Source organism: Ixodes scapularis, unplaced genomic scaffold (genome assembly GCF_016920785.2).
Source record: "Ixodes scapularis isolate PalLabHiFi unplaced genomic scaffold, ASM1692078v2 PGA_scaffold8__174_contigs__length_109621045, whole genome shotgun sequence".
NCBI lineage: Eukaryota > Metazoa > Arthropoda > Arachnida > Ixodida > Ixodidae > Ixodes > Ixodes scapularis.
The window spans coordinates 53,706,918-53,730,026 of NW_024609883.1; the positions used below are offsets into that span (position 1 = coordinate 53,706,918).

The window sequence follows — 23,109 nt, forward strand, 5'->3', positions numbered from 1 at the left end:
TAAGTTTTATCAGAAACTGGCAAATGCCGACTGACGTTCTTTTTTTTTTGCGCGCTGCTACCGGTTGCCCATTTGATTTTAGCGCTATTTGTCGCATGGTGAATGTTTCTGCGCTATGAAACTGCACGATTCCTTAGCAACAAAACTTTCCCTGATTACTTGAAGACAAACATTTGCTAAAAATATTACGCAAAGGAAGCTGATCTTATATTTGTCTCCTCGCAGAGGCTTGCAGTGAGAGCCTCGCATCTCCCAAAGTTTCGTGAGGCAGTCCACACGTCCAGGATACTATCCCACGTGACCGAGACCATGGACTCCCTGAGCAGCATTCGCGCCTACGGCGTGCTGGATCGCTTTTCGTACCACTTCTGTCGCCTTGTGGACGTCAACATCCGCGCCTACTCGGCCTTCTGTGGCCTTTTCCGCTACGTGCGTCTGGTGACCTTCTTGTGCGGCCTTGTGACTATGGTCTGCACGATGCTGTTCGCCGTTCTGCCCAGTCCCGAAGACTCGCAACCAGATCCGAGCATTCTCGGGCTCACCATCGGTGCTGCCTCACTGGTGAGATCCAGTGCACTCCTTGGTTCTTTCTTTCACTTGCTAACAAGAAGTGGGCGTTGCAATGTGATGGTCAAAGGTGCGCGGTGTTCGCATGCCAAAGATCGAACCAGGATTATTCTCTAGCGAACCGAGGCTCTACGCGGATGTTCGGTCAGAGAAAATGGAATTACGAAAGATTCCTTCCGCAAAATCCGGCAATCTTATGGTCTACTTGATGTGACTTTTCGAAACTGTAAGTCTTGTATATGCGACTGTTATTAATGTTTTTGTAATGCCGTTGAAAGCAGAGCTATTTGGCATTTTGTGTTCCTGAAGATATGAACGGAACTGAATATGCTGGGCGTTGTTTTAAATATACATAGATAATATGCAGGGTGTCCTTTTAAATTTTACAGATTTTTTTTTTATAAAGTCGTGAAAGCTATTTTAATACGGTTTATGCAGGTGAGTTATTGGACCTGGAGCACTTGATATACAGGGTGTTTTGCGAAACGTGGACAAATTCGATATTTCAATAACTGCTGGTCGCAACAACAACAACAAAAAAAAAGGCTAGTGTCGTTTTGGTCCCGAGCCAGGGGCCTATTTAGGAAAATTGTTGAAGTCCGGGATATTTAAGTTGTTTATTATTTGCGCGTAATTAACTTTTTTTTAATATCGTGTTTAAGGGCATGGTTTGAATTAGAAAATTGCTCAGCAGCATGAAACAACACTAAATCAACAAACTGCACAGCGATAGAAAGCACGCGAAGCATTTTACGGCCTTCTGGAAAACCGCACAAATTCGACGGGTTTTTAAGTTTCGCTTTGCTATCGGAGCGCATCTCGGCCCCGGTGGCACCGCGCCCCGTGGAGAGATAGTGCAATCAGCCTCTGCTGCGTCGCGCGATGTAAGCCCAAGGGGTGATCCGAAAAGCTTCGAAGCCGGCACCATAGTGGGTCGGCATAGTCGTGATACCGAAGGCATCTGGCCGTTGCCGCATGTTTGTGAACGTGATGCGGCTTGACAAGGAGGTTCTGCGCGAACGTCATACACACTCGACGGTTGACCAGCTGCTTAGACTTCTTGGCGATGCAAGTATTTTCTAAACTGGATGCAACATCGAGTTTCCATTAGTTGAAGCTCTCGAGCGAATGAGCAAGGAACTCACGGCGTTCCTTACACCGTTTGGGTGTTTCTGTTTTTGCCGATTGCGGTTCGATACCACGTTCGCGCCAGAGAATTTCCAATGTCAAATGAGTTATATCCTGGAGAGTCGGGATGGAGTGCTTAATATAATTGACGACATCCTTGTTTTTGGCCAGGATTGTGCGGAGCATGACAGGCACCTAATGGATAGGCTTGACCGTTTGAACCAGGCGGGTTTGACTCTAAACAGGTCCAAGTGCACGTTCGGCGTCACCAGCGTGAAGTTTGGGTAATGGTCGTTGGCCAAAGCGATCTCTTACAGGATCTGGACAGGGTACAAGCGGTTTCGCAAATGGAAGCGCCAGTTGATGTCGAAGGCGCTAGCAGAATGCTGGTATGGTCAATCATGTGGGACGATTCCTGCTGCCTCTGTCCGAAGTTTCAGCTCCGACTTGTGAGCTGTTAAGCAAGAAGAGTGCCCGGGTGTGGGGTCCCAGTCAGCAGGCCGCATTTCTCAAGGTGAATAGCATGCTTTCATCAGACGTTTTCATACCTCCCCATCACCGAGAGTGGCCAACCATCGTGACTGCGGACACAAGTTTCTTTGGTTTGGAGGCAGTTCTGCTCCACAAGTCAAGACCAACCGTCAGGCGAAAGCCGGGAAGTATCCTTTGCTTCACGGTCACTCACTGCAACCGAATAGAGGTACAACCAGACTGCTACAGATACCTATCAAGTCACCTGGGCAGTTCAGGGCTTCAATGAATATGCCAGAGGACTGCAGTTTATTGTTGAGACTGATCACCAGCCCTTGACGGTTTTGCAAGGCTAGGTGGACGTCGGTCTTTTTCCACCTCAAATACAGAGAGTGTGGACCCACTTGATGCTTTACCCGTACGGGATTTTCTATTCAGTTGTAAGGGGTTTTCTAGGAGAAAACTCCTTACAACGGTCGATATATACTCAGTCTCGTGCGCCTTTGGTCAAGGGGGCTCAAGCGACTTGTGGCAGACTTGAGTTGTACGTGGAGACCGCGGTTCTCTCAGTAGAAGAAGGTGTGCCCTTCAGTCTGGAAGAGGTCCGTCCGCAGCAGGCGTTCGACGGCGAATGTTCGGAACTGCCAAAGTACTGTGATCAGGGTTGGCCTCAGAAAACCAAGGTTCCAGATCACGTGATGCAGAACTGGAAGTTCCGCGGGGAGCTCACTGTCTGCAACATGCTCCTCAAGAGGACGTATGGTGATCCCGGCATCACCGCGACCCGCGGTCTTGCAAGCTCTCCCCGAGAGAAACCAAGGCGTAAACCGGTGCAAGGCACGAGAAAGGGATTCAGTGTGATGGCGCAGCATAGGCAACCAGGTCGAGATCATGGTCGAGGCGTTCGAGCGTTGTGCAACCGCAAGGGCACAGGGAGCTGAAGCAGTTATTGCACCAGGTAAGAGTGGATCTGATTCACCTCAATTAAAAAGATTTTCTACTTCTGGTGGATTATAATTCACGCCATCCCGAGGTGCTGACACTGCGGAGCACTGTCGGCAAGTCTGTGATTTCAGCAATGAAGAGTTACATGGCACGCTTGGGCATCCCTAATGTACTGCGGAGCGAAATTGGTCTTAATTCGCCTCCCATGACTTCGCGAGATTTGCAGAAGAATATTTAGGCATGTCACCAGTAGCCCAGGCTTCCCACAATCGAGCAGAGAGGTCAAGCGGGCAGTGAGGGCGACAAAGGACAGTGACACTCCGGGAGTCCTGGGTTCTAGCCCTGCGACGCTGCTCATAGGTAGGCGGCTGAGAACAGGGGTACCCAAGGATCCCGAGAGGCTCTTACCTGAATGGCGAAAACTGGAAGATTTCCTGGAAAGGAACAGCACACCAAAGCAGCGCCAGGCTGCGCACTTCAACCGTCGCCACGGACTGCGCCAGCTGAGAGATCTCTCGTCAGGTGAAAAGTTGGGGATCGCGGACAAACAGTGCTTTGCCCAATCACTCACTGGGGCGCAGCGCTTACGTTCCTACGTGGTGGAGACCCCGGGAGGGGTGCTGCTGCGAAAGCGGCGGCACCTTGTTCCGCTTGTGGGCAAGCCTGCTCCTGACCAGCCTTTTCTTGTCCAGCCAGTTCCTGGGCAGCCAGTTTCTGGCTAACCAGTTTCAAGTGACAGCTCAATCTCAGTTCCGGAGTATCAGAGGGCAAGTCAGCGAACCTACTCAAGTCGGGTGCAAGCCAATTAAGGGGTCCACTCTCCTCGACGAGCAAGATCTTGGTGACGAGTTGTGGCTCCTAAAAGACTGAACTTGTGAATTTGTGTGTGATTGACGAACCACCTCTTAAAGGGGTAATGTTAAGGTACAGATGGCACTGGCGATAACTTTAACATTATTAACAGAGAGCGCCACCGCTTCGTCGTTGTTGTCTACGGTGGAAAAAACCGACTGTTCATCCTTCATGTGGTATTCGATGCGTGTACTTCGTGTGCTTCTTCATATCGGGGATCTCTATACAAGAGCTGCTAGTTTCTTCCTGTCCACTTGTGATCTTTCTTTCAATGTCTCAGCGCTAAAATATCAATTAACCATGTCCTTTTTGCAGCTTCGTGTAAAGGTCTCTTAGCTATGCCTTGCTCACAAAACCTACCACCACGTCCCCAAGCTCAAAAATGCATCGCTAACCGAACAACCTGCCGCCTTAACAAAGTCTGCTCAATCAAACGCATTTCTGATCCTCTAAACACTCTTAATCGACCACTTCTTTTTACAAGCCATCTGCGACTCTAATTCTCTCCCATCCTTGCTTGTCACACCATAGACCTGGGTGACTCTTTCTCTTCTATAAAATTGCACATTTCCCGTCCTTCGCCTCGTTCTTCATCATTTCAATACTTCATCCTCAGTGTACCATATTCTAATTTTTTTCTTTGTATTTCGCATATTTTGTATGCCCTGATTACAGCTCTCTCCTCTTTATGGTAGAAGGTACAATAAAAAATAAAGGTAAAATAAAAGGCCTTCAGGTAAGATAAACGATAAATTTAAATAAATTTATAATCCAATATTATCCCCCTCCCAGTAAAGCCCCTTGCACGAAAAACACTACTGTAGGTTTCACTTTTTTTTTGTAAACAAATCTGTAAAGCCTAAGAACACCTGCATTACTCGTATAACATACGACTTCCCATAACCTTTGTCGGGTATATTACAATTACAAATTAGTCAATAATAAACAACATTTATCAGAATAAATTCTTAAAATTAGCTGCTGGGTTAGTTTGTTATTCATTATAAAATTATAGTGCAAAAGACTAAAACAGGAAGGAAGAATGGGACAGGACAAACTCACAATTAAATATTTACTGTTTTCGCTTCATTGCTTTCCTTTACTTTAAAGGATCAGTTGTGAGTAGCATTTCGTCCTGTCTCACTTCTCTTTCCTTTGTCCTAATATTTTGAGCAATCATTATATAATAAATTACTTTATTCTGTAATTAGGAGCAACTCACACGCAATGGGAATCAATATGCAGTGATGTCTCGTTAATGTGGACACCTCCGTTCCCACCAAAAATCGTCGTTGTCCATATTAACGAGACAAAAATGCAACTATGTTCCCAGTTTGTCGCCGAAATTATTGTCCATATTGCCGGGTATCCATAATAATGGGGTCCATATTAACGAGACCTGACTGTATTTACATATTTCCAGAAACATACCCAGCAAAATTTTTTTCTTTTTGTAGGGCGTGGTAGTTGTATTTCTCCGCCTTCCTCCCCCCTCCCCCCCCCTCCTCCCACACACAATTGATTGTTCCACTGCTGGCCTGCTGGACGTTGTTAATACCGCCTTCAACACCATGTGTGTTTTTATGCACTGGTCGCGGGGTCGTGGTTTTCGGCAGGGTATATATACGTATATATATATATATATCGTGAGTTTCACCTTTCCTACCCCTTAGAAGCACAGAACGTTCTTATGGTCCGGATAATGACGTGTTTATTTGGCGATAACGCCACACGTATGCCCGAGGGCAACAATATCCGAGATAACGGCGCTGTCTTTTTTGACAGGATCGCCAGTCGGAGTTCGTGCTGCCGCTGTTGACAGTATCACGGAGGGGGAGGATCAGATAAAAAAAGGAAGGCTCCGTCGAGCAGAGATTCCCCCAACGAGAGTCGCTCCTGGCCGTTGGATTCGGCCGCCTTAGCCTGCGGGAATGGACGCGCCCGCTGTGGTGGGATGTAGGTTGACTCCCCGGAGGGGCGGACGCGTACAAAAATCGAGATCCTGAGGGGTGTGCCTTCGGCACACCTCTTCGGCACACCTCAGGTGTGCCGAAGGTACACTCCAAATCAAAATCCTGAGGGGTGTGCCATCGGCACACCCCTCAGGATTTTGATTTCAGGATCTGAGGGGTGTGCCTTCGGCAAATCACCCGATAAGGGCGAGGGAGAGCCGTCCGCACGGGAATGCATTCTCGCCTCGCACCTGGCACGCGCCCCGACATGGCGACGCCCCACGGCTTGCCTGAGCTAGGCCCAGATAGGAAGGTTTCCACAGTATGTACTTTGATTAATTTACGCTGCGAAGGATTGTAAATAACGGCACTGATACGAGAAAGGCAACGCGACATAAAAAAGGTGCAAGTAGAAGTCCTCAAGAAAGGAATACAGTATTTCATTTGCGCGTATTTCTGTATGTCGCATTGTCTTTCTCATTTCAGTGTTGCTATTTTAACCCTTTTCAGCGCAGTATATTCAAAGCACAATTAAAAAACTAGCCCAGCACCGAACACTGCTAAAAAGGTTTGTCCTTATTACAACCTTATTTTCACAAACCATAGCCACGCGCATATGCTAATTTACAGCTCGCTTTCTACAGATCGGTCACTGTTGTGATCTTGACCCGATTTCTGTCTTTGTATCACGAAGTAGCATATTTAATTTTAAAATAGGTGGAGCTTCAGTTCAATGATTTTAATATTTTACGGGCAAGCTGGTCCGGTCGTATATATTCTAATCTGGCCACCCGGACACACTTTATTAAAGTCGCCACTTATTGTGTTGGCGTTTTAACGCTACGCTCTACAAGGAATGTTGTATCTATAACACTTGCACTCGCATCATTACGTTACCTTATCCATATTTCCCCCCTTTTTTCGTAGCTCCTGCAAACACTGTCCTTCTTGAACCTCATGATGTTCTTTTCACTTCAAGCTGTGGTAGGCTTCGAGCGCTGCATCGAGTACACTGAACTTCCGCCAGAGGTAAGCTACGAAATGACCGAATAACCTAGCCCGCTGACTCTAAATTTCCGGTATACAAAAACGATTGTCGCCACACATTGTACTCCCTTTCTCATTAAGTTCGACCGCAGCAGACGCTGTAATATGCAATGAGGCCAATCAAATAGCTCCAAAGGTCCGTCGTCGTGGGACTAAGTTTACTTTGTGCGTTGCTAATAACCAAACACACAAATCTCGCACAAAAAGAAAAATCTTTCAGCCTTTCCACCGTGGTGAAGGAAGACCAGCGAAGCTGTACTATGGTAGGAGTGAAGTGATGGCCGGCCGCAAGTCGGCAAGCCAGAGTGGAAAGGCTGGAAAGGTTACGCCATCTATGAGCGACGGCGGGAACCAGACAACCGGCAAGCCGTTTGTCTGGTTGCCGCCGTCGCTCATAGATGGCGGTAGCTGTCTAGAATTTCGTGTGATCATTTGTGTGCTGACGGACACAATAATCGGGAAACTAGCCCTTAACAGCGCCGTTGTAAAAGAATGGCAGGATCATGACGCGTTCCCCGGGCTTGATTGCTCTAGATAAGGATAGCAAGCGCCCAAAAAAGACGGCGAACACCTTTTACCACGCAGTTAGGAACAAGAGGAAGCGACGTACCGGCAGGAGCACGTTGATCAAAGGACAACATCGATGACGCGTAGGAAATGCACGATGACGAGACAACTAAGCATGCGCCGTTATTGCTTGTGGTCGCAGGGAGGGGGGTGTGGGACAGACTTGGGGATTCGTCCTCTCCTCGCGAACAAGGTGCGCGGGGAGAGGACGAACTTGCCCTCCGTATATAAAGACTGCTACGCATTACATGGTATGCTAGTGTTAAGCACTGAGGGGAAAATTTCGGTTACAAAAACAAGTTTACCTAACTCGGCAGAAAAATATTTTGAGTCCACATTTGCCCAAGTCGCCTGCTGGGCTGCAACAAATTGGAGAGCGGCCACAAAATGGTAAAAATGAGATAAGTCCGCGCATAGGATCGCGCTAAACATTTCGTGCCCTGCAGGTCTGTAAACTTGCATTGCCGATCCTTTTGGAGAGAAGATGGAGCTTTAGAATGTCAAATGGCGTACCCACTCGAATTTGCGTCCGAAGAGATATTGCTTCGTCGACATTGCACGTGCTCCCAGCCCAACCTGCCTTTTTAAAATTTCAGTATAAATGTTTGTTTGTTTGTGTTACTAACCTGAGTATTCACACTCACACCCGGGGTCTTTGCGTTTCTCTCCGGAGGCGCAGGAAGATAAGAGAGGGATAAAGCCAGGACGAGTCGCGTTCTAGGTGTGAGCAAAGTGTGGAATGGAAGATCCCGCGAAAAGCGGCCGCGGTGTCCCACTTCCAACTCATGACCTGCCCCTTTCCTCCCCAACGTAGTCACTAGTTGGCTTACGCAGCCTCGCCGTCCGCGTTTCAGCGTCGCCGCCAGTCTGTCAGCGCCGCCGTCGACGCGTTGCGTCGTCGCACAATAAGCGCGATGGCAGGCGAAACCAGGGTGTAAATAGACAGGTGGGGAAACGAGAGCCAAATGAGTGACCGCATTGTGTCCCCCTCGGTTTTCTCTTTTTCTGTGGCGCCATCTATGTGGAGCACCGCGAACCCTCACTCCGAGTGGGCGACCGGTGGCGACCGGCTAAACTGACGGAGATAATTTCTCGTGGACTTTCATTAAAGGAATGTCGTCCTCTCGGTTTATTTTGCGCACTCTCCCATAAAGTTCCACGCAAATCCGATTCCAATTTTTTTCCTCTCGCCGCAGCGCCATCTGTCGCAAATCGGGGGTACCCGCAAGCAGACGAGTACACAATCCGGTCACGGCGCTGCGGTAGGCTTCTATGGGGCATTTCCCCACCTGTCTATCTTACACCCTGGGCGAGACTCATATGCGGAGCGCAAGTTTGTCTGCTTCTTGCGCAGTGGTTGTGGTTACATCAGAACGCTGAGTTTTAATTGACTCTGGTTGGAACAATAACTCGTAGACCTCAGTGCCAGCTGCCCTGAGGTCTACGCATAGAGTTATTATCATGTACGCTAGAGGTTCAACTGGCGCTAGTGTGCTGCTGCAAATTGAAGCAGACAGCAACCAGTCCGAAATTGACTTCCGGTAATGCATTTCTATGGGAAAAAGCAAGTGCATTTTCTCTCTGCGCTCGATTATAAGAGCAAATATCACGAATAATTTGTACTTACAAGGCACATTGGAACATTTCTCATTCATGCAGACGAAATAACTGGTCAGTTACAGCATTTTTATTTGAAATTCGTAGCATGAAAAACGGTGTTAAAACCGCTTCGTACGTGTATTTATGTGCACTGTCGGACACTGTTAGCGCGAACGCGGCGTCGGCGCTTTCCAGCATGGGAGATATACGTGCCGAAACGAACGAATTACATGTGAAAAACCAAGAGAGACGGCAAGAACTACGCAGTAACACTAGATAAGTAACTCCTTATGCATGCAGACGATCAAAATAAATTGAAAGCCACGTAATATACTAGTAGTCGGACATGCAATAAATAAGTACTGCTTTATTCTTTCTGCTCGTGAATATGTGCGAAGATGCTTATTCTGGGTTCAAATCATCAGCCGCACGCTCCAAATCTTTGCAAATAGGAAAAAGCAGAGAACAGGTGCCTGATTAAAACTGCCCGACATAAGAAATAATGAAAAGACGCACCTTTCGTAGCCCACATACTTTATTTTTTTAACAGATTGTCAAGATGCACGACGGAGTCATTTTCATATAGTGAGTGACAGAACGGGCATATTAGCACCGGAATGCTAGCGAACCTTGAACGCACTCTACATTCCTTTCAATTGTTATTTTGCTTAGAATCGTCACTCATTTTTACGTATACCTGCCATGGAACAGAGGTTTGGGCCTGAAATATAGCGAAGTTTAACATCGTTCAGTAGTAAAGAAAAATGCTGTAACTAAAGCAATTACACATTCACTATATCAATAAAGGTACATACTATCCGGTACAACCGAAATAAGTTATTCGTGTTCTTTTCCGGCGAAGAGGCGAAATTCACGCGCGTTTTCCCATAGGAATGCACAGGAGCACCGCAAAAGTAGACTGGTTGCTGTCTGCTTCAATTTGCCTCCCGGAAGTCGCATAGACACTAGCGCCAGTTGAACCTCTAGCGTACATTATAATAACTCTATGGGTCTACGCTCTAGTTTTCAAATTGGGCCAATCAGACCTCGGCGTTCTGACGTCACTGCAACCGCCAGCGATCGTTACTAGATTACCTCAGTTGTGGAACTCCCGCGGAAGGGTGTACCCCCCTCACTCACTTCAGTCCGCCTCCCGTCGTTCGAAGCGCCATCTAGATTTCCGTTTACAAACTGTGTTTTTAGTGTACGGTGGAAGGCCATCTAGACGCTGCGCTTCGAAACGTACATAATCCATAGAATACACAGTATAGTTACCGTTGCAGCCGCCGGGCTGTCGAACGACGGGATGCGAGTCGTTGTGAGTAAGTGCATGCAGGTGCATGCGGCGTCTATGAGCAGTTCCGTAACTGAGCTAATCTAATAGCGTTGCCCCCAGCGCAACAAGTAGATGAACTTGCGCTCCGTATATTGTGGCCAGAGGCCGGTAACCATACATCATACTATGCGGTGGTTCAATATTGAATGTTCGATTTCAGGTATACGGTTTTGTTCCGCTACGGTCAAATACGATGTTACTGTCAAAAATAAAACAGTTTTGATCCGATTTATGGTTCGGGTTCGAGTTTGACACTGTGGTTGAGAGTGCTCTTGACGAGGCGACGCGAGCGTAGACAACCAATCGAGCGCTTTCTTCGTATTCTCACCTCAAAACAAAACTAAAAAGTTATACGCAACAGAAAAAAAAAGCGAGGTTTTGTGCTTTGGCATTATGTATGCGAAATAGAGGCCGTTAATGTATCTTGGTAACTCTACAGAGCCAGATAATTTTTATTCCGGTTCGCCGGGAGAAACAAATCTCAAACTCCGCTGCATAACTTGCGCTAAAGTTCGCGCCGAATTTCGGTGCTATTACGTGCGTTAGACTTGGTTAGGTTCAGACTTGGTCTGAAACTCTCGAATTTTTATCAGCATTGTTACATCCGATACTTTTAAGTCCCAACAAAGTGTGAAAACGACATTTTTGTTTTCCTCTTTTTCAAGCATACGTATCCCTCTTCTTCTTTTTTTTAATATCTACTGTCCTAGACTAGCACCACCAAGAGTAATCAAAGCCTGCGCTTTAAAAGGTATACACACACAAAGGGCTTTGTGTGTATATGCCTTCTCTGTCCGTGTCTTCTTTGCGCTGTTTTTACCCTTTAAAATTGCAACACCAAGTGGCCCAACTCATTACTGTGCTGCAAAACCTGCGCATTTGGGCGTCATCACAGGGAGATCGAGCGAAGGCGCAGAGTGAACGCGAGGCCCGTGTCAGCCTTTGGCATGGACCTCGGGTCCAGTCATTGCGCCCGTCTTTGGGCTCCGGTCTAATTGACGCGTTGGCGCCGTTTGAGAGGGATGGCGTTACTTGGAGGCTCTCCACAGGCCTCGATTTTTTCTAGGCGGTGTTGCCTATATTACCAGGTTGTGGGACGCGTGCGACACCGAAATGGGGCACATCGCTCCGCTTTGGCAGCTGGTTGGCAACGCCACTAACGACAGCGTCCGCGCTACGTCGGATAGTGAAGAGCTGAACGCCCCGACCTGTTCTAAGGCGTCCGCAGAGTCTTAACAACGTCTGAACCTACCACGGCCATTTTTCTTGGCCTCACTCTAAAAAAAACGTTTCGCAATTTAACCGTCTAAAACTTACCCGCGTTCAACATAGCTGTGTATATTCGCATGCCGTTTGACCTGCTGGAATTGTTATAAGTGGCAACGATAAAAACAAAGCGCTTGTGTGTTCGACAGTGTGAAAATCACTACGCGACGACATTCATCGGTGCCACTGACTTATAAAATCTACGCAAAACGTATTTCTCGCTCATCTTATCATCATATTTCTCCTCTCTCGGTGGTGGATTGAGTAGGCGTACTGGGATGAAGAAAATTGCGGCTGTTTTCGCCAGCGCGTGGAGGGGTTCTGTGCTCTCGATTCCCAGGTCTTGCGTAAAATCAGTTAGCGGGAACTGTGTTCAGGAACGTTTTGTATAGCGGTGCGTTCGGGTAAGCAGACACTTATTATACACTGAAGTCGGCTGATGCGCACCATGTCTATGTGAAAAGCTTCAGCTACGAGCCGCACCGTGGCGCAACACGCACAAGGTTGCGTTCCTTTTAGAGCGCAGCTCTTAGGGGCCCGTTTCCAGCCTGAGCGGCGTCGGCGTCGGCGTCGGCGTATCCGGGGGTCCGCGAAGAAAGGGGGGGGGGGTCACGTGACCCCCCCCCTTCGCGGACCCCCGAGGTCACGTGACCCCCCCGGGGTCACGTGACTACCCGCAGGTGACGTGATCCCCCTCGGTACCCTTCGCTACTCCTCCTCAAGAGCTGCGCTCCAGTTCGGCGTTACAGGGATTTGTAAACGGCTTTCATTTTGTAAACGGCTTTCACTTTTTTTATCGTGAATTAGTTCCATTTTTTTTTCTTCGAGTTTCCAATGAATATCGTTTACCAGTTCTGAGTGAAATAGACAAAAAGTGAGTAGAATATAAAAAACAAACGTCTTGTTAGCCATTTGTTCCTGCATAAATTGTTGGGACGTAGATGGGATTTTATTTTGTCCGAAGCTAATATATTCCCTTAACGCACCCATTAACCCCATTAATGTTTCTGTTTAAGCAGAGCCAAGTTGAGCCTGGCAAGAAAGAGTATGACTTCAGCATAAATTCCACAAATGCAGCAGAGTGGCCATTGGAAGGCAAGGTAGAGTTTGTCTCCTATTTTGCGTCGTACAAGCCTGGGGTCTTGCCGGACGTTCTCAAGGGAATTACGTTCACTGTGCACCCTGCTGAGAAAGTAAGGACTTCGGATTTTTGTTTTTTCATATTCAACTTAGTTTTATGCAGAGAGCAAGTCGTTTGCTTCTTGCGCAGGAGTTTCGGTGACGTCAGAACAACGCCGAGCTCTGATTGGCTCTGATTGAGAGGATTTTGAGTAGACCACAATGCTAGATGCCTTAAGGTCTACTCACTTTTTTTTCTTCAATCGGGCGATAAAAGCTTGCTGTTACGACTTGCGCTTGCATTAACGCTGATGAACTTGCGCTCCGCGCACCACGAATATCTCTAAAAAAACAAGCTATTTGCTGGAAACAGTCTACTTCACTTATTTGATTTTATGTCTTATTATAATACACACCTTACATACAAACAAACGATGTGTTAAACTCCACATAACTTATACCTGCGCTTCACTTTTGAATGCAACACTGTGCATGTGCGCAGTGCAATATACTTCTTGGGAAACAGCCCGCTCTATTCTGCCTCGTTCATCTCGATCGTAAATTTAGGTAGGCGTGGTGGGTCGCACCGGTGCCGGGAAGTCGTCTTTAGTCCTGGCCTTGCTCCGTGTGCTCAAGAGTTCCCAGGGCTGCGTCCGCATCGATGGCCTGGACATTGCACGCGTCCCGCTGAGGAAACTACGCACTGGGGTCACCGTCATTCCACAGGCACGTCTTTACATGCCCTGTGACACGGCAGTTCTAAATCCTTGTTTCGTTCATATTGCATTGTCAAAACTCAAAGCTCCTGCGAAATTTTATGGACACTGATTTCCCTGAAAATTGGTTGAACGTCGACAGACCCATTAAAAATAGTCACACAAATTACAAATCACGGTTAGTATTTTCCCGAACTCTCTGGATTTTCAAATTTTCTCCGTGAAGCTGAGAATCTCTGCTGGCAACACGTAAACGTGACGTCAAACACATTTTTTTGCCCCCCACCCCATGGGTCATTCCGGAGTTATCTTGCACTACCGGGTGATTGAAAAGATCAGAGGGGAAGAAAATTGGCTTAGAACTGTGAGGGAATGAATAATACTTTTGGTTTCTAGGCTAGATGACGCAAGCTACCCCCCGTTAGCATCAATCCATCCTTTCATGAATCAATCCATCTAGACGTCAAGTGTTGCATTATCTGGAAAGTAAAGCTTGCTCCCGACGGGTGACAAGAATTTTGATTGGGCTAAAATAATCCATGAAAAGCTCACGCCAGCAAAACAAAACAAAAAAACTGCAAAATACAGTGTTTTGACAATGCCTGCTTGACTTGAAATTTACACCTGTGACGTCACCTCATTGAAGAGTGCGAAAAATAGTGAATATTGGTTTTGTCGTAACCTTAATTTGCCGTTTATAGCGTTGTTGCTAAGTACGATGCTAATCCAGATGAAAACTGGCAGTGTTGGGGATTGGACCACAGCGAGCAGACAACAGGCTGTTTCGTCCGCGGGCTACATCTATCGGGAGATGGAGCCACAAGTTATATTCATCGTTAACTTAATCGTCTGCTAACACCTCCAACATTGACTTAGGCAAGTTTATTGCTCGCATTCTTACAGAAAGAGGACTGCTCCTTAAAGTTTCACAAAGTAAAATCCACCACATCCACATTCGGTAAACATTTGAACTTTCCGTGTGCCGGCGCCAGGATTTTACGCCTCGTTCAACAAAGACACAACATGCGCACTTTGAATTTATCTCGTATGATGTACAGGATGTCCGCAAAAAAAACTGAAACCTGGTTTTCGCACCTCAAAAATATACTCGACATCGCGGAGAGCTCAAACTGCGTCAGAACGTAGACCAAGCTGTTCGAGAAAGATGCCAATATTTCAGCACTTACCAGTGCGGAATAAAATGTTAAAAGTGAAAAATTGTATACGTCTATGAGAGGACGCCGTCCGTGTGAAGCAGCAGACGGAATGCCGCTGTTTGCCACAGCATCTCACAGATGGCGCTTCCATCGGCCAAGGGTTTTTGGTTAGTTTCGGTTTCTGACTGGCGGTTTGCTGCAAAGAACCGACGCATCGTTTCTCTCGTCTCGGTTTTGATACAATTTCAGGTTGTTGTTAGATTTTTTTTAACCCATGTTAGGCTCGCTAAATTGTGTATTTGTATTACGCCTATGTTTAACCTAAATAAGGAATTTTAGTTGCTTCACCAGTTGGCTTAGCATTTTTGTTGTTGTCACCCGAGCATTTCACTGATTTACAGGTTGAAGATAGTGTGCCACACCTGACTGCATAATATGAAGGTAACAAAGGGAGTGATAGCGGAGAAGAAAAGAGGGTGCAAACAAAGAATCTATTTTCATGAGGATTCAGAGACACGGAAGAGCAGCCGCGACAAGAGTGTCCCGTGACAACGGCTTTTGGCAGCCCTGAGAGGGGCCTTTGCCAGGGTATCAAAATAAATAAACCGTACTTCGTCCCGTAGGCTGCTGTCAGATCAGTTCTAGGCAGGGCCCTATGCCTCTATTTCAATCGGAACCAGGACCTCAACGTGGCCTCCTAGGCGCCAAGTACAAAGGAAAAGCCTGGTCTCGTACCCTCCGACTGCTGCAGCTCGCATGTTGTCCGTGATGAGAGCGAACGTAGCCTCGATGCGCCGCTTTAAAGAGTACGGAAACGAAATGGTTGCTCTTATTTCTTTTATTAGATGGGGTCTTATGTTATAGTCAAGAAAAGTAATTTTAAAACGAATGTGATTGCGCACGGTGGCAGTCTGTAAAGCTCCGTTGGGGTGCCGCCACGTCATCGGGCTCAAGGAAGCAGAGCCAGCTCACGGCAGTACGGCACTTTCATGGAGTTACTCAGTCCTGAATGTTACTTGACGGAGAACGCTGATGTCTCTAATACGTTGTATATTTTAACTTCCGCAGTGCTTCCGCAAGGTGAATTCCTCAGCATCAACATCACCGTTCTTTGCAGAAGTTAGGCAGGAGCCAAATCTGACTATGCGAGAACCTCTGTCGAACCAACCATGCACCCCCCCCCCCCCCCCGTTCCTCCCAGAAGGATGCTGTGTTAACAACGCGCTCAAATATGGCACCCAGTGAAACCTTATATCAGTGTTTCTAAAATGGGGGTCAGCGAAGGCATTCTGTGGGTCCACGAAGCCCTGACTCATTAGTCAAATCAAGCAATCAAATTTGTCTTTTTTTTAGGTTCAGAGGAAACATTCCGATTTTCGGGTGACTTTTCTTCTCTCTATGTCAGTGAGCGAAGTCTACTTCACACTAGCCCTTAGTTATATTCATTCATTAGGTCGTTTTCATAATTAACCTGTACCTTTCCCTTTCTTTCACCACGAACGGGGTCCTTCATCATCTCCGAAGATCGACAAGGGGTCCACGAAACATCAACGGTTGAGAACCACTCCCTCATATGCATAGCTTGTAGGTTTCAGCATTGCTGGTTACTGACGGTTATTTCCAATTACTGGTTCTCTCGATCTGCGGTGTGAGACTAACACGGTGAACCGCACGCTCGTAGCACATAATTTACCGGCATAGCCGCGAATGTCGTTACGGTCAAGCTATGTATAGTCCTTAGGGCATAAAGGCTACGGAAATTACTGCTAGGCGAGGTTGTAACACGTTGACGCCACCAAGCGGCAACGCCAGCAACTACAGTAGCCTTGGCCGTGCAGGAGCCATTGACGTCACGAGCGCGTTACGCATTGTGCTACTCAATGGACGATTTTGAAGCAAGAGGTAGAAAGCTCGCGGCCACGTCATTTCGTTTCCGTACCCCTTTAAGGCCTCGAGTGTGGGGATGCGGCCCTTGTACACCTGGGACTTCACAAACCCGCAAACGAAAACGCCGCATATTGTGAGGTCTGGCGATCGGGGCGGCCACGGCTTTTTCGGTGATCCCCGGCCCATCCAGCGTCCTGGAGTGATGGTGTCCAGCAAGTGCCTTCCACTTGTCGCCCAGTGGGGTGGCGCCTCATCTTGCATAAAAATGCATACATCCCGCTGCATGTACACCCGTGAGCGATATGAAGGTGAACAGCCCTATTCTTGTTTTTGACGCTCCTGCAAGTTTTGGAACAAGCTCTGTTCCAGAAGAGGGCTGGAACGAAACGTTTAGACCCCAAGCCACGTACCATTTGAGACGTTGACAGTTAATATAGCTTTAGGGAGCCGTAAAACAGGCTAGAAACCAGGTAAGGTGTTCACCTTTATATTACCGGCGGGTGTACAGTGCTCCCCACTCGGGAAAAAACTCCATCCTGCATCATCTGCAGATATGTGTTTCTCCAGACACGTTGCCGTCGAAAAAAAAAAGGGACCAACGACGTGCTCTCTCGAGATTCCACAACAGACTGTTACTTTCGGCGACTGCACAGTCGTTACGAGCGTCAGTGCGGATTCGTCGAACTCCAATAGCGGCAGTTCTCGGTGTTGACCTTGCCCGTCCAGGTGAAATGGCGCCTCACCACTAAGCAGCAAGAACCGCAGATGTGATGGATCTTGTGCAATCTTGAGGAGCTCATCCCGGCCAAAGTCGAGTCGCTTCTCGTTGTCGCCGGGCAACAACTCATGAATCAGGCAAAGCTTGTACAGCACCTCTCGCGGATAGCTTTGCCCAGGGTGCGCTTGGAATACCAAAAAATGTGCGGCTCTTCGCAGACACAACTGGGGATCTGCCTCGGAGGCAGCGACGATGGCGAAGCGGAGCTCTTCTTTTTGTGGAAGAACGTGGAAGATGTGCGTTTTGTTCTTGAGGCTACTTTCTTCTGCAATGCGCCTGGCTCACGTCCAGATCACCGACTTGGAAGGTGGCCGCAAGCCGAACTCCAAGAAGAACTTGCGCTTGACCTTTTTAAAGCTTCCCAGTTCAGCGTACCACAGGAAGACCTGACTTCGTCGTTTGCGCGTTAACTGCTGCATTAGAAACACCAGTTAATCATTAAACAAAACTGAACATAAACGATCAATGCAGGTGCGCGTAGATGACTCTCGGCGTTTGTGAAGACAGAAGCAGACGACGTCTGCTTCGGTATTTATCGAATTTCCTTTTCATAAAACAAAAACCCGAATGACTGCAATTTCAAATTCTATATTTCGTGTTTTTTTTTTTTTTCTTCCTTCTGTTAACAACAAAAAAAGTTGGGGACAAGTATACGACACTTTTGTCAGGAACCTTTAAGTTGCCACCAGTCGTTCGGGTTAAACAAACGAGGGAGCGCGGGAAGCCCCGAAGGTAAGTGGCGTCATCTGTGAGATGCGAACGCAAACAGCGGCATTCAGCCTGCTGCTTCTCACGGACGGCGTCCGCTCATAGACGAAAACAGTTTCCCCCTTCTATGTTTTTATACCGGTAATGGTAAGTGTTGACACTTAGGCATCATGCTCGAATGGCTTGGGCTACGTTCAGACGGGGTTTGAGTTCTCCGCGGTAGTCTAGTTTATTTTCGCGGTGCGAAAAACAGAGTTCGGTGCGGTGTGCCTATCATGGGGGTCGGAGACCGAAGATGTTTCTTTTGTCTCAAGTTCTTTAAAAATTTAATCACTCTCGCTTAACATTTGGGCCTCAATGTCCAGGACCCAATCCTGGTGCGGGGCACCCTGCGTCAAAACCTGGACCCCAAAAGCTTCCACACCGACAAAGAAATTTGGGCGGCGCTTTACCAGGCTCATCTCGGCGAGGTCGTGTCGAAGGACCCTAAGCAGCTGCTCCTTGACACTGGACATGGAGGCTCCAGTTTCAGGTGGGCACTTGCAAGTGGTTCGACGACCCGTCAATTTATTGTCTAGTGAAAATATATATTTCTAAGATTTTACTATTTGACACATATCAACATTTTACACCACAATTATTGAGATACTCAAATTATTAGCTTCTCTTAGCCTAAATAAAAAAAAAGAACTTTAACGCCTGAAACGCGGATAATAATGTCACTAAGCGTAGGGCGCAATACAACATCCTTGTTTATGTCTAACAAGGTCAGAAGTCGCCATCCGGGCAAGCATGTTTGCATATGCTAAATATGCACCCGTCTCTGCACCATACCTCGGCAAACCTCACTCATGAGGGCCCTCACTCACCCTCACTCACCCTCAGCTTCACAGGTGAGGTGAGGGTGAGTGAGTTTCTGAACCAGGAAAATTCATGAGTGTGAGGGTGAGTGAGGGCTGTGAGGGTGAGTGAGGGCTGTGAGGGCCGTGAGGGCCGTGAGGGCGGTGAGGGCCGTGAGGGCGGTGAGGGTCATGAGGGCGTGAGGGGCGTGAGGGCGGTGAGTGGCGTGAGGGCCATCAGTGCGTGAGTGGTGTGAGGGCGGTGAGTGCGTGAGGGGTGTGAGGGCCATGAGTGCGTGACGGCAGTGAGTGGCATGAGAGGCGTGAGGGCCGTGAGGGCCGTGAGGGCGGTGAGTGTATGAGGTGTGTGAGGGCCATGAGTGCGTGAGGGCGGTGAGTGCGTGAGGCCCCCTTCAGATCGAGCATCTTTCTCAGCAATTTTGGTGTTAATGGCGGGTTGTTCTCTAGCTTTCCCTAGATCGACACGAATTGCTGAGATCGGGTCCGGCTCGAAATAAGCAAGCAACTCGGAGCAATTCGAATACGTTTGAAGCGGCTGCATCCAGTCAGGGGCGCAAAAGTTTCACGTGATACCTCGTGCCGGTGATGATGACACCGAATGACTTGGTTCTGGTTTGAAATCGATCGTTTTTTTGGAAATAAACTGTTTCAGAAAGGTGCATTAGTATTCTTAACGAGGTTTAAATGCATAAAAACACGTTTATAACGCGTAATTCTGTCTAAATAGTGCAAAAAAAAATTTTTATGATGGCGATGGCAAATTGCAGCAATTGGTTGCTGCGTGTGATCGCGGGCGGCCCGTGTTGCTGGTGTTGCGCCGTAAAGTTTCTGGGCGAAATTGCCCCATCTGAAGCTGGCCTGAGTGGCGTGAGGGCCATGAGTGCGTGAGGGGCGTGAGGGGTGTGAGGGCCGCATGGGCGGTGAGGGGCGTGAGGGCGGTGAGAGGCGTGAGGGCGGTGAGTGGCGTGAAGGCGGTGAGTGGCATGAGGGCCGTGAGGGCGGTGAGGGCCGTGAGGGCGGTGAGGGCGGTGAGTGGCGTGAGGGTGGGGAGTGGCGTGAGGGCTGTGAGTGCGTGAGGGCCGTGAGGGCGGTGAGGGCGGTGAGGCCCGTGAGGGCGGTGAGGGCGGTGAGGGCCGTGAGGGCGGTGAGGGCCGTGAGGGCGGTGAGGGCCGTGAGGGCCGTGAGGGCGGTGAGTGGCGTGAGGGCTATGAGTGCGTGAGGGCGGTGAGGACCGTGAGGTCGGCGAGGGCCGTGAGGGCGGCGAGGGCGGTGAGGGCCGTGAGGGCGGTGAGTGGCGTGAGGGCGGTGAGTGTCGTGAGGGCCATGAGTGAGTGAGGGGCATGAGGGCGTTGAGGGGCGTGAGGGCCGTGAGGGCCGTGAGGGGCGTGAGGACCGTGAGGGCGGTGAGTGCGTGAGGGCCGTGAGGTTCAGCGAGGGTGAGTGAAGGGCTGAAGGTGAGTGTGACTGTGAGGGTGAGGGTGAGTGAGGGGCTGAAGGTGAGTGTAGCTGTGAGGGTGAGGGTGAGTGAGGGGCTTAGGTGAGTGTGGCTGTGAGGGTGAGGGTGAGTGAGGGCGACCTAAAATGCCAACCTCTGCTCTGCACACCATGTGAACTTCTTTTCCTCGAACGAGAGACGTCCTTCTTTCAGCGCACTTTTTGCGTTTCTGTGCAGCGTGGGTCAGCGCCAGCTGGTGTGCCTGGCCCGTGCCCTGCTGAGGAAGCCGCGGCTGCTGGTGCTGGACGAGGCCACGTCCCAGATGGACGGCGACACGGATCGGCTTATCCAGGCAACGCTTCGGGACGCCTTCGCCCACTGCACGCAGCTCACCATAGCGCACCGCATACACACCATCCTCGACTACGACAAGTGGGTACCGACGCACTTTGTGTTCATTGTTTGCGCTAATCTCAACAAAACCGATATTTTTAATTGAACAAAGTCAACGAGTAAATGACCGAGTTTCCGTAAAGCAAACACGTACGTGTTACTGAAAAAAAAAACAGTTAAATTCCACTATTCCTTACTCGCTAAAAAAGTAACTACGTTACTCGTTACTGAGATTCAAAGGGAGCGATTTTGGGATTCCAAAAGGGCTTTAATATTTTATGTCAATAATAATTTCTGGCTTTTCAACGCATTCATGGGCCTAATTTCTTAATCTCTTGCTGGCGCTTTTTTTTTTTTTTTTTTTGCCGCGAATGCCAAAGGCGCATGTTGGGATGAAAATCAAACAGGGGGTAACTTCTGTCGTAGTCGTTTCTTCCCAGAAGTAACGAAATGCCGTTACCGTCGCTCCATAAAAAGTAACTTAACTACGTTATTCGCTTCTTCTCTCAAAGAATGACTATACTCCGTGTCACTGGTTACGTGCATCACACGCGGAAGCAACGCCAGACGAGGGGAGAAAGGGCAAGCGCTAAGAAGACCGGGGAGGGGAAGAGAAACCTCGTTTCCTCTCTAACGTTCTTAGTGCCCTTTCCTCGCCTTCTATTGTCCTTCTCCCCCGTCCCGCCTTCCTAGTGCTCGCCCTTTCTCTCTTCGCCCTGCGTTGTTTTCGCCCACACTGTACACAACTAGTGACACGCAGTATAAGTCTTTACTTTGTCACCGCAATCCGTTAGAAGAAACTCGTTCCTTGTAACGGATCACGTATGTTACGTAACGTAATAGATTACGAAATTATGAACACTCCCAAAAACACGACGAACACCATGATGATGCGGTTTTGAAGCTGTCGGATTGGCCCCCATCAGCTCGAAGCGTCGGCTGCGTCTACCGACCTACAGACTCATTTTCCGCAGGGCAGGAAAATTCTCCTCGCCACCCTTCTCATTTTCCCCTTTTCCCATTGTTCTTTTGACATGGAGGGGACTCCTTTTGCTGCTGCATCTTAGAGCTGGATAAGCCGGGAGCTTATCCCGGCTCATCCAGCCCCATGCTACATTGACGCCCTCCGGCGTCAATGTAGCACTGGCAGAAGGGGAAGTGGGAAGGATGGCGATGAGGCTTTTCCTCTCTTGCAGAATAAACGTTCTTTTGAAACAAATATAGTGTAGGGGTGAGTGCACTTGTTTCCCGTCGTGCCTCTATATCCGGACGCCTCCTCACACCAGATCCCTTCCTTTAGCCGCCCGGATTAACACCACTTACCTAGAAAACTTTTTTTTTCGTAATTAACTGAGGGTCAGTGCGGGAAACATGCTGGGCACGAGTGCCATGTCAGCTTTCACTTGCGTTCATCGGTGACAACACAACTTCCAGCCGAGGAACCTTCAGTTTTGAGGGAACTAATTAAGTAAACTAAAATGCAAAAAAAAAAAAAGATACTTTTCATCCTAAAATTTTTGTTACGCGAAAAACCTTAGAAAGTCACTAGGAGAGGTTAACAAATAATCTCTTGTTTTTATTACATTACATATATTTCTGACCATTCCCCGTTCGTCGCTAACATAAGAGGCCGCTGCAAACTACGTGCTCATTAGGTGAACTGTATATGCTGAGCCCATACAGCTGGTCTACGCGCTCATCGAAGCAATCAATGGCCTGGCCCCGCTCTCTGCGCCTCAGCTTGAGAAAAGCATGTGACAACGTGGCGAAGAACTGATGATTGTTGCAACGCGCGCGTACCTACAATCGCCCCATTAGCTCAGATGAAATGGAGTACAGAAGCGCGTGCATGCTCCGTTTATTCTTAATGTAATACGTATTTCCGTTTGTGTCTTCTTGCAGGGTCCTCGTTATGGGCGACGGTCGCGTTCTGGAATTCGGACCTGTGCAAGAGCTGCTCTCCAGTCCATCCTCAGTTTTCAGACAGATGACAGAGGAAACGTTGTCGAAAACGAAATAGGAAAAGAATTATAATATTTGTCGTTATATTATTCCGCAATTGTGGCGGTCTTCAATCAATGAATTATCTCGATAGACATACTGAAAACGGCTGGCGTGTTGGAGCGTGCATCCGGACGTTCTTTTTAGAGTGGTTTCTTCTTCCCAGGCAGGTGCTATGGGGCAAAATTTAGTTCTCCGAACCGAGCTCGCGAAGCGTCACGTGTTCAAGGATGTACATTATGCACATCCTGCCGAGGCCAGACAAACAATCTGGGCTAAGCGTCACGTGTTCGAAGACATTCCTTACACATCCTGTAGACAATGA

The 23,109-nt window shown here is 48.4% G+C and overlaps 1 protein-coding gene across 1 annotated transcript; it reads left to right on the top strand.

Moving 5' to 3' along the window:
- The first annotated feature begins 309 nt into the window (after window positions 1-309).
- LOC120838511 (ABC transporter C family member 12-like) lies at window positions 310-23,109 on the top strand. Its single transcript, XM_040208465.3, has 7 exons — window positions 310-561; window positions 6,843-6,944; window positions 12,750-12,923; window positions 13,417-13,575; window positions 18,461-18,627; window positions 20,628-20,822; window positions 22,686-23,109. The coding sequence occupies exons 1-7, from the start codon at window positions 310-312 to the stop codon at window positions 22,801-22,803; spliced, it is 1,167 nt and encodes a 388-aa protein (XP_040064399.3). The 3' UTR covers window positions 22,804-23,109.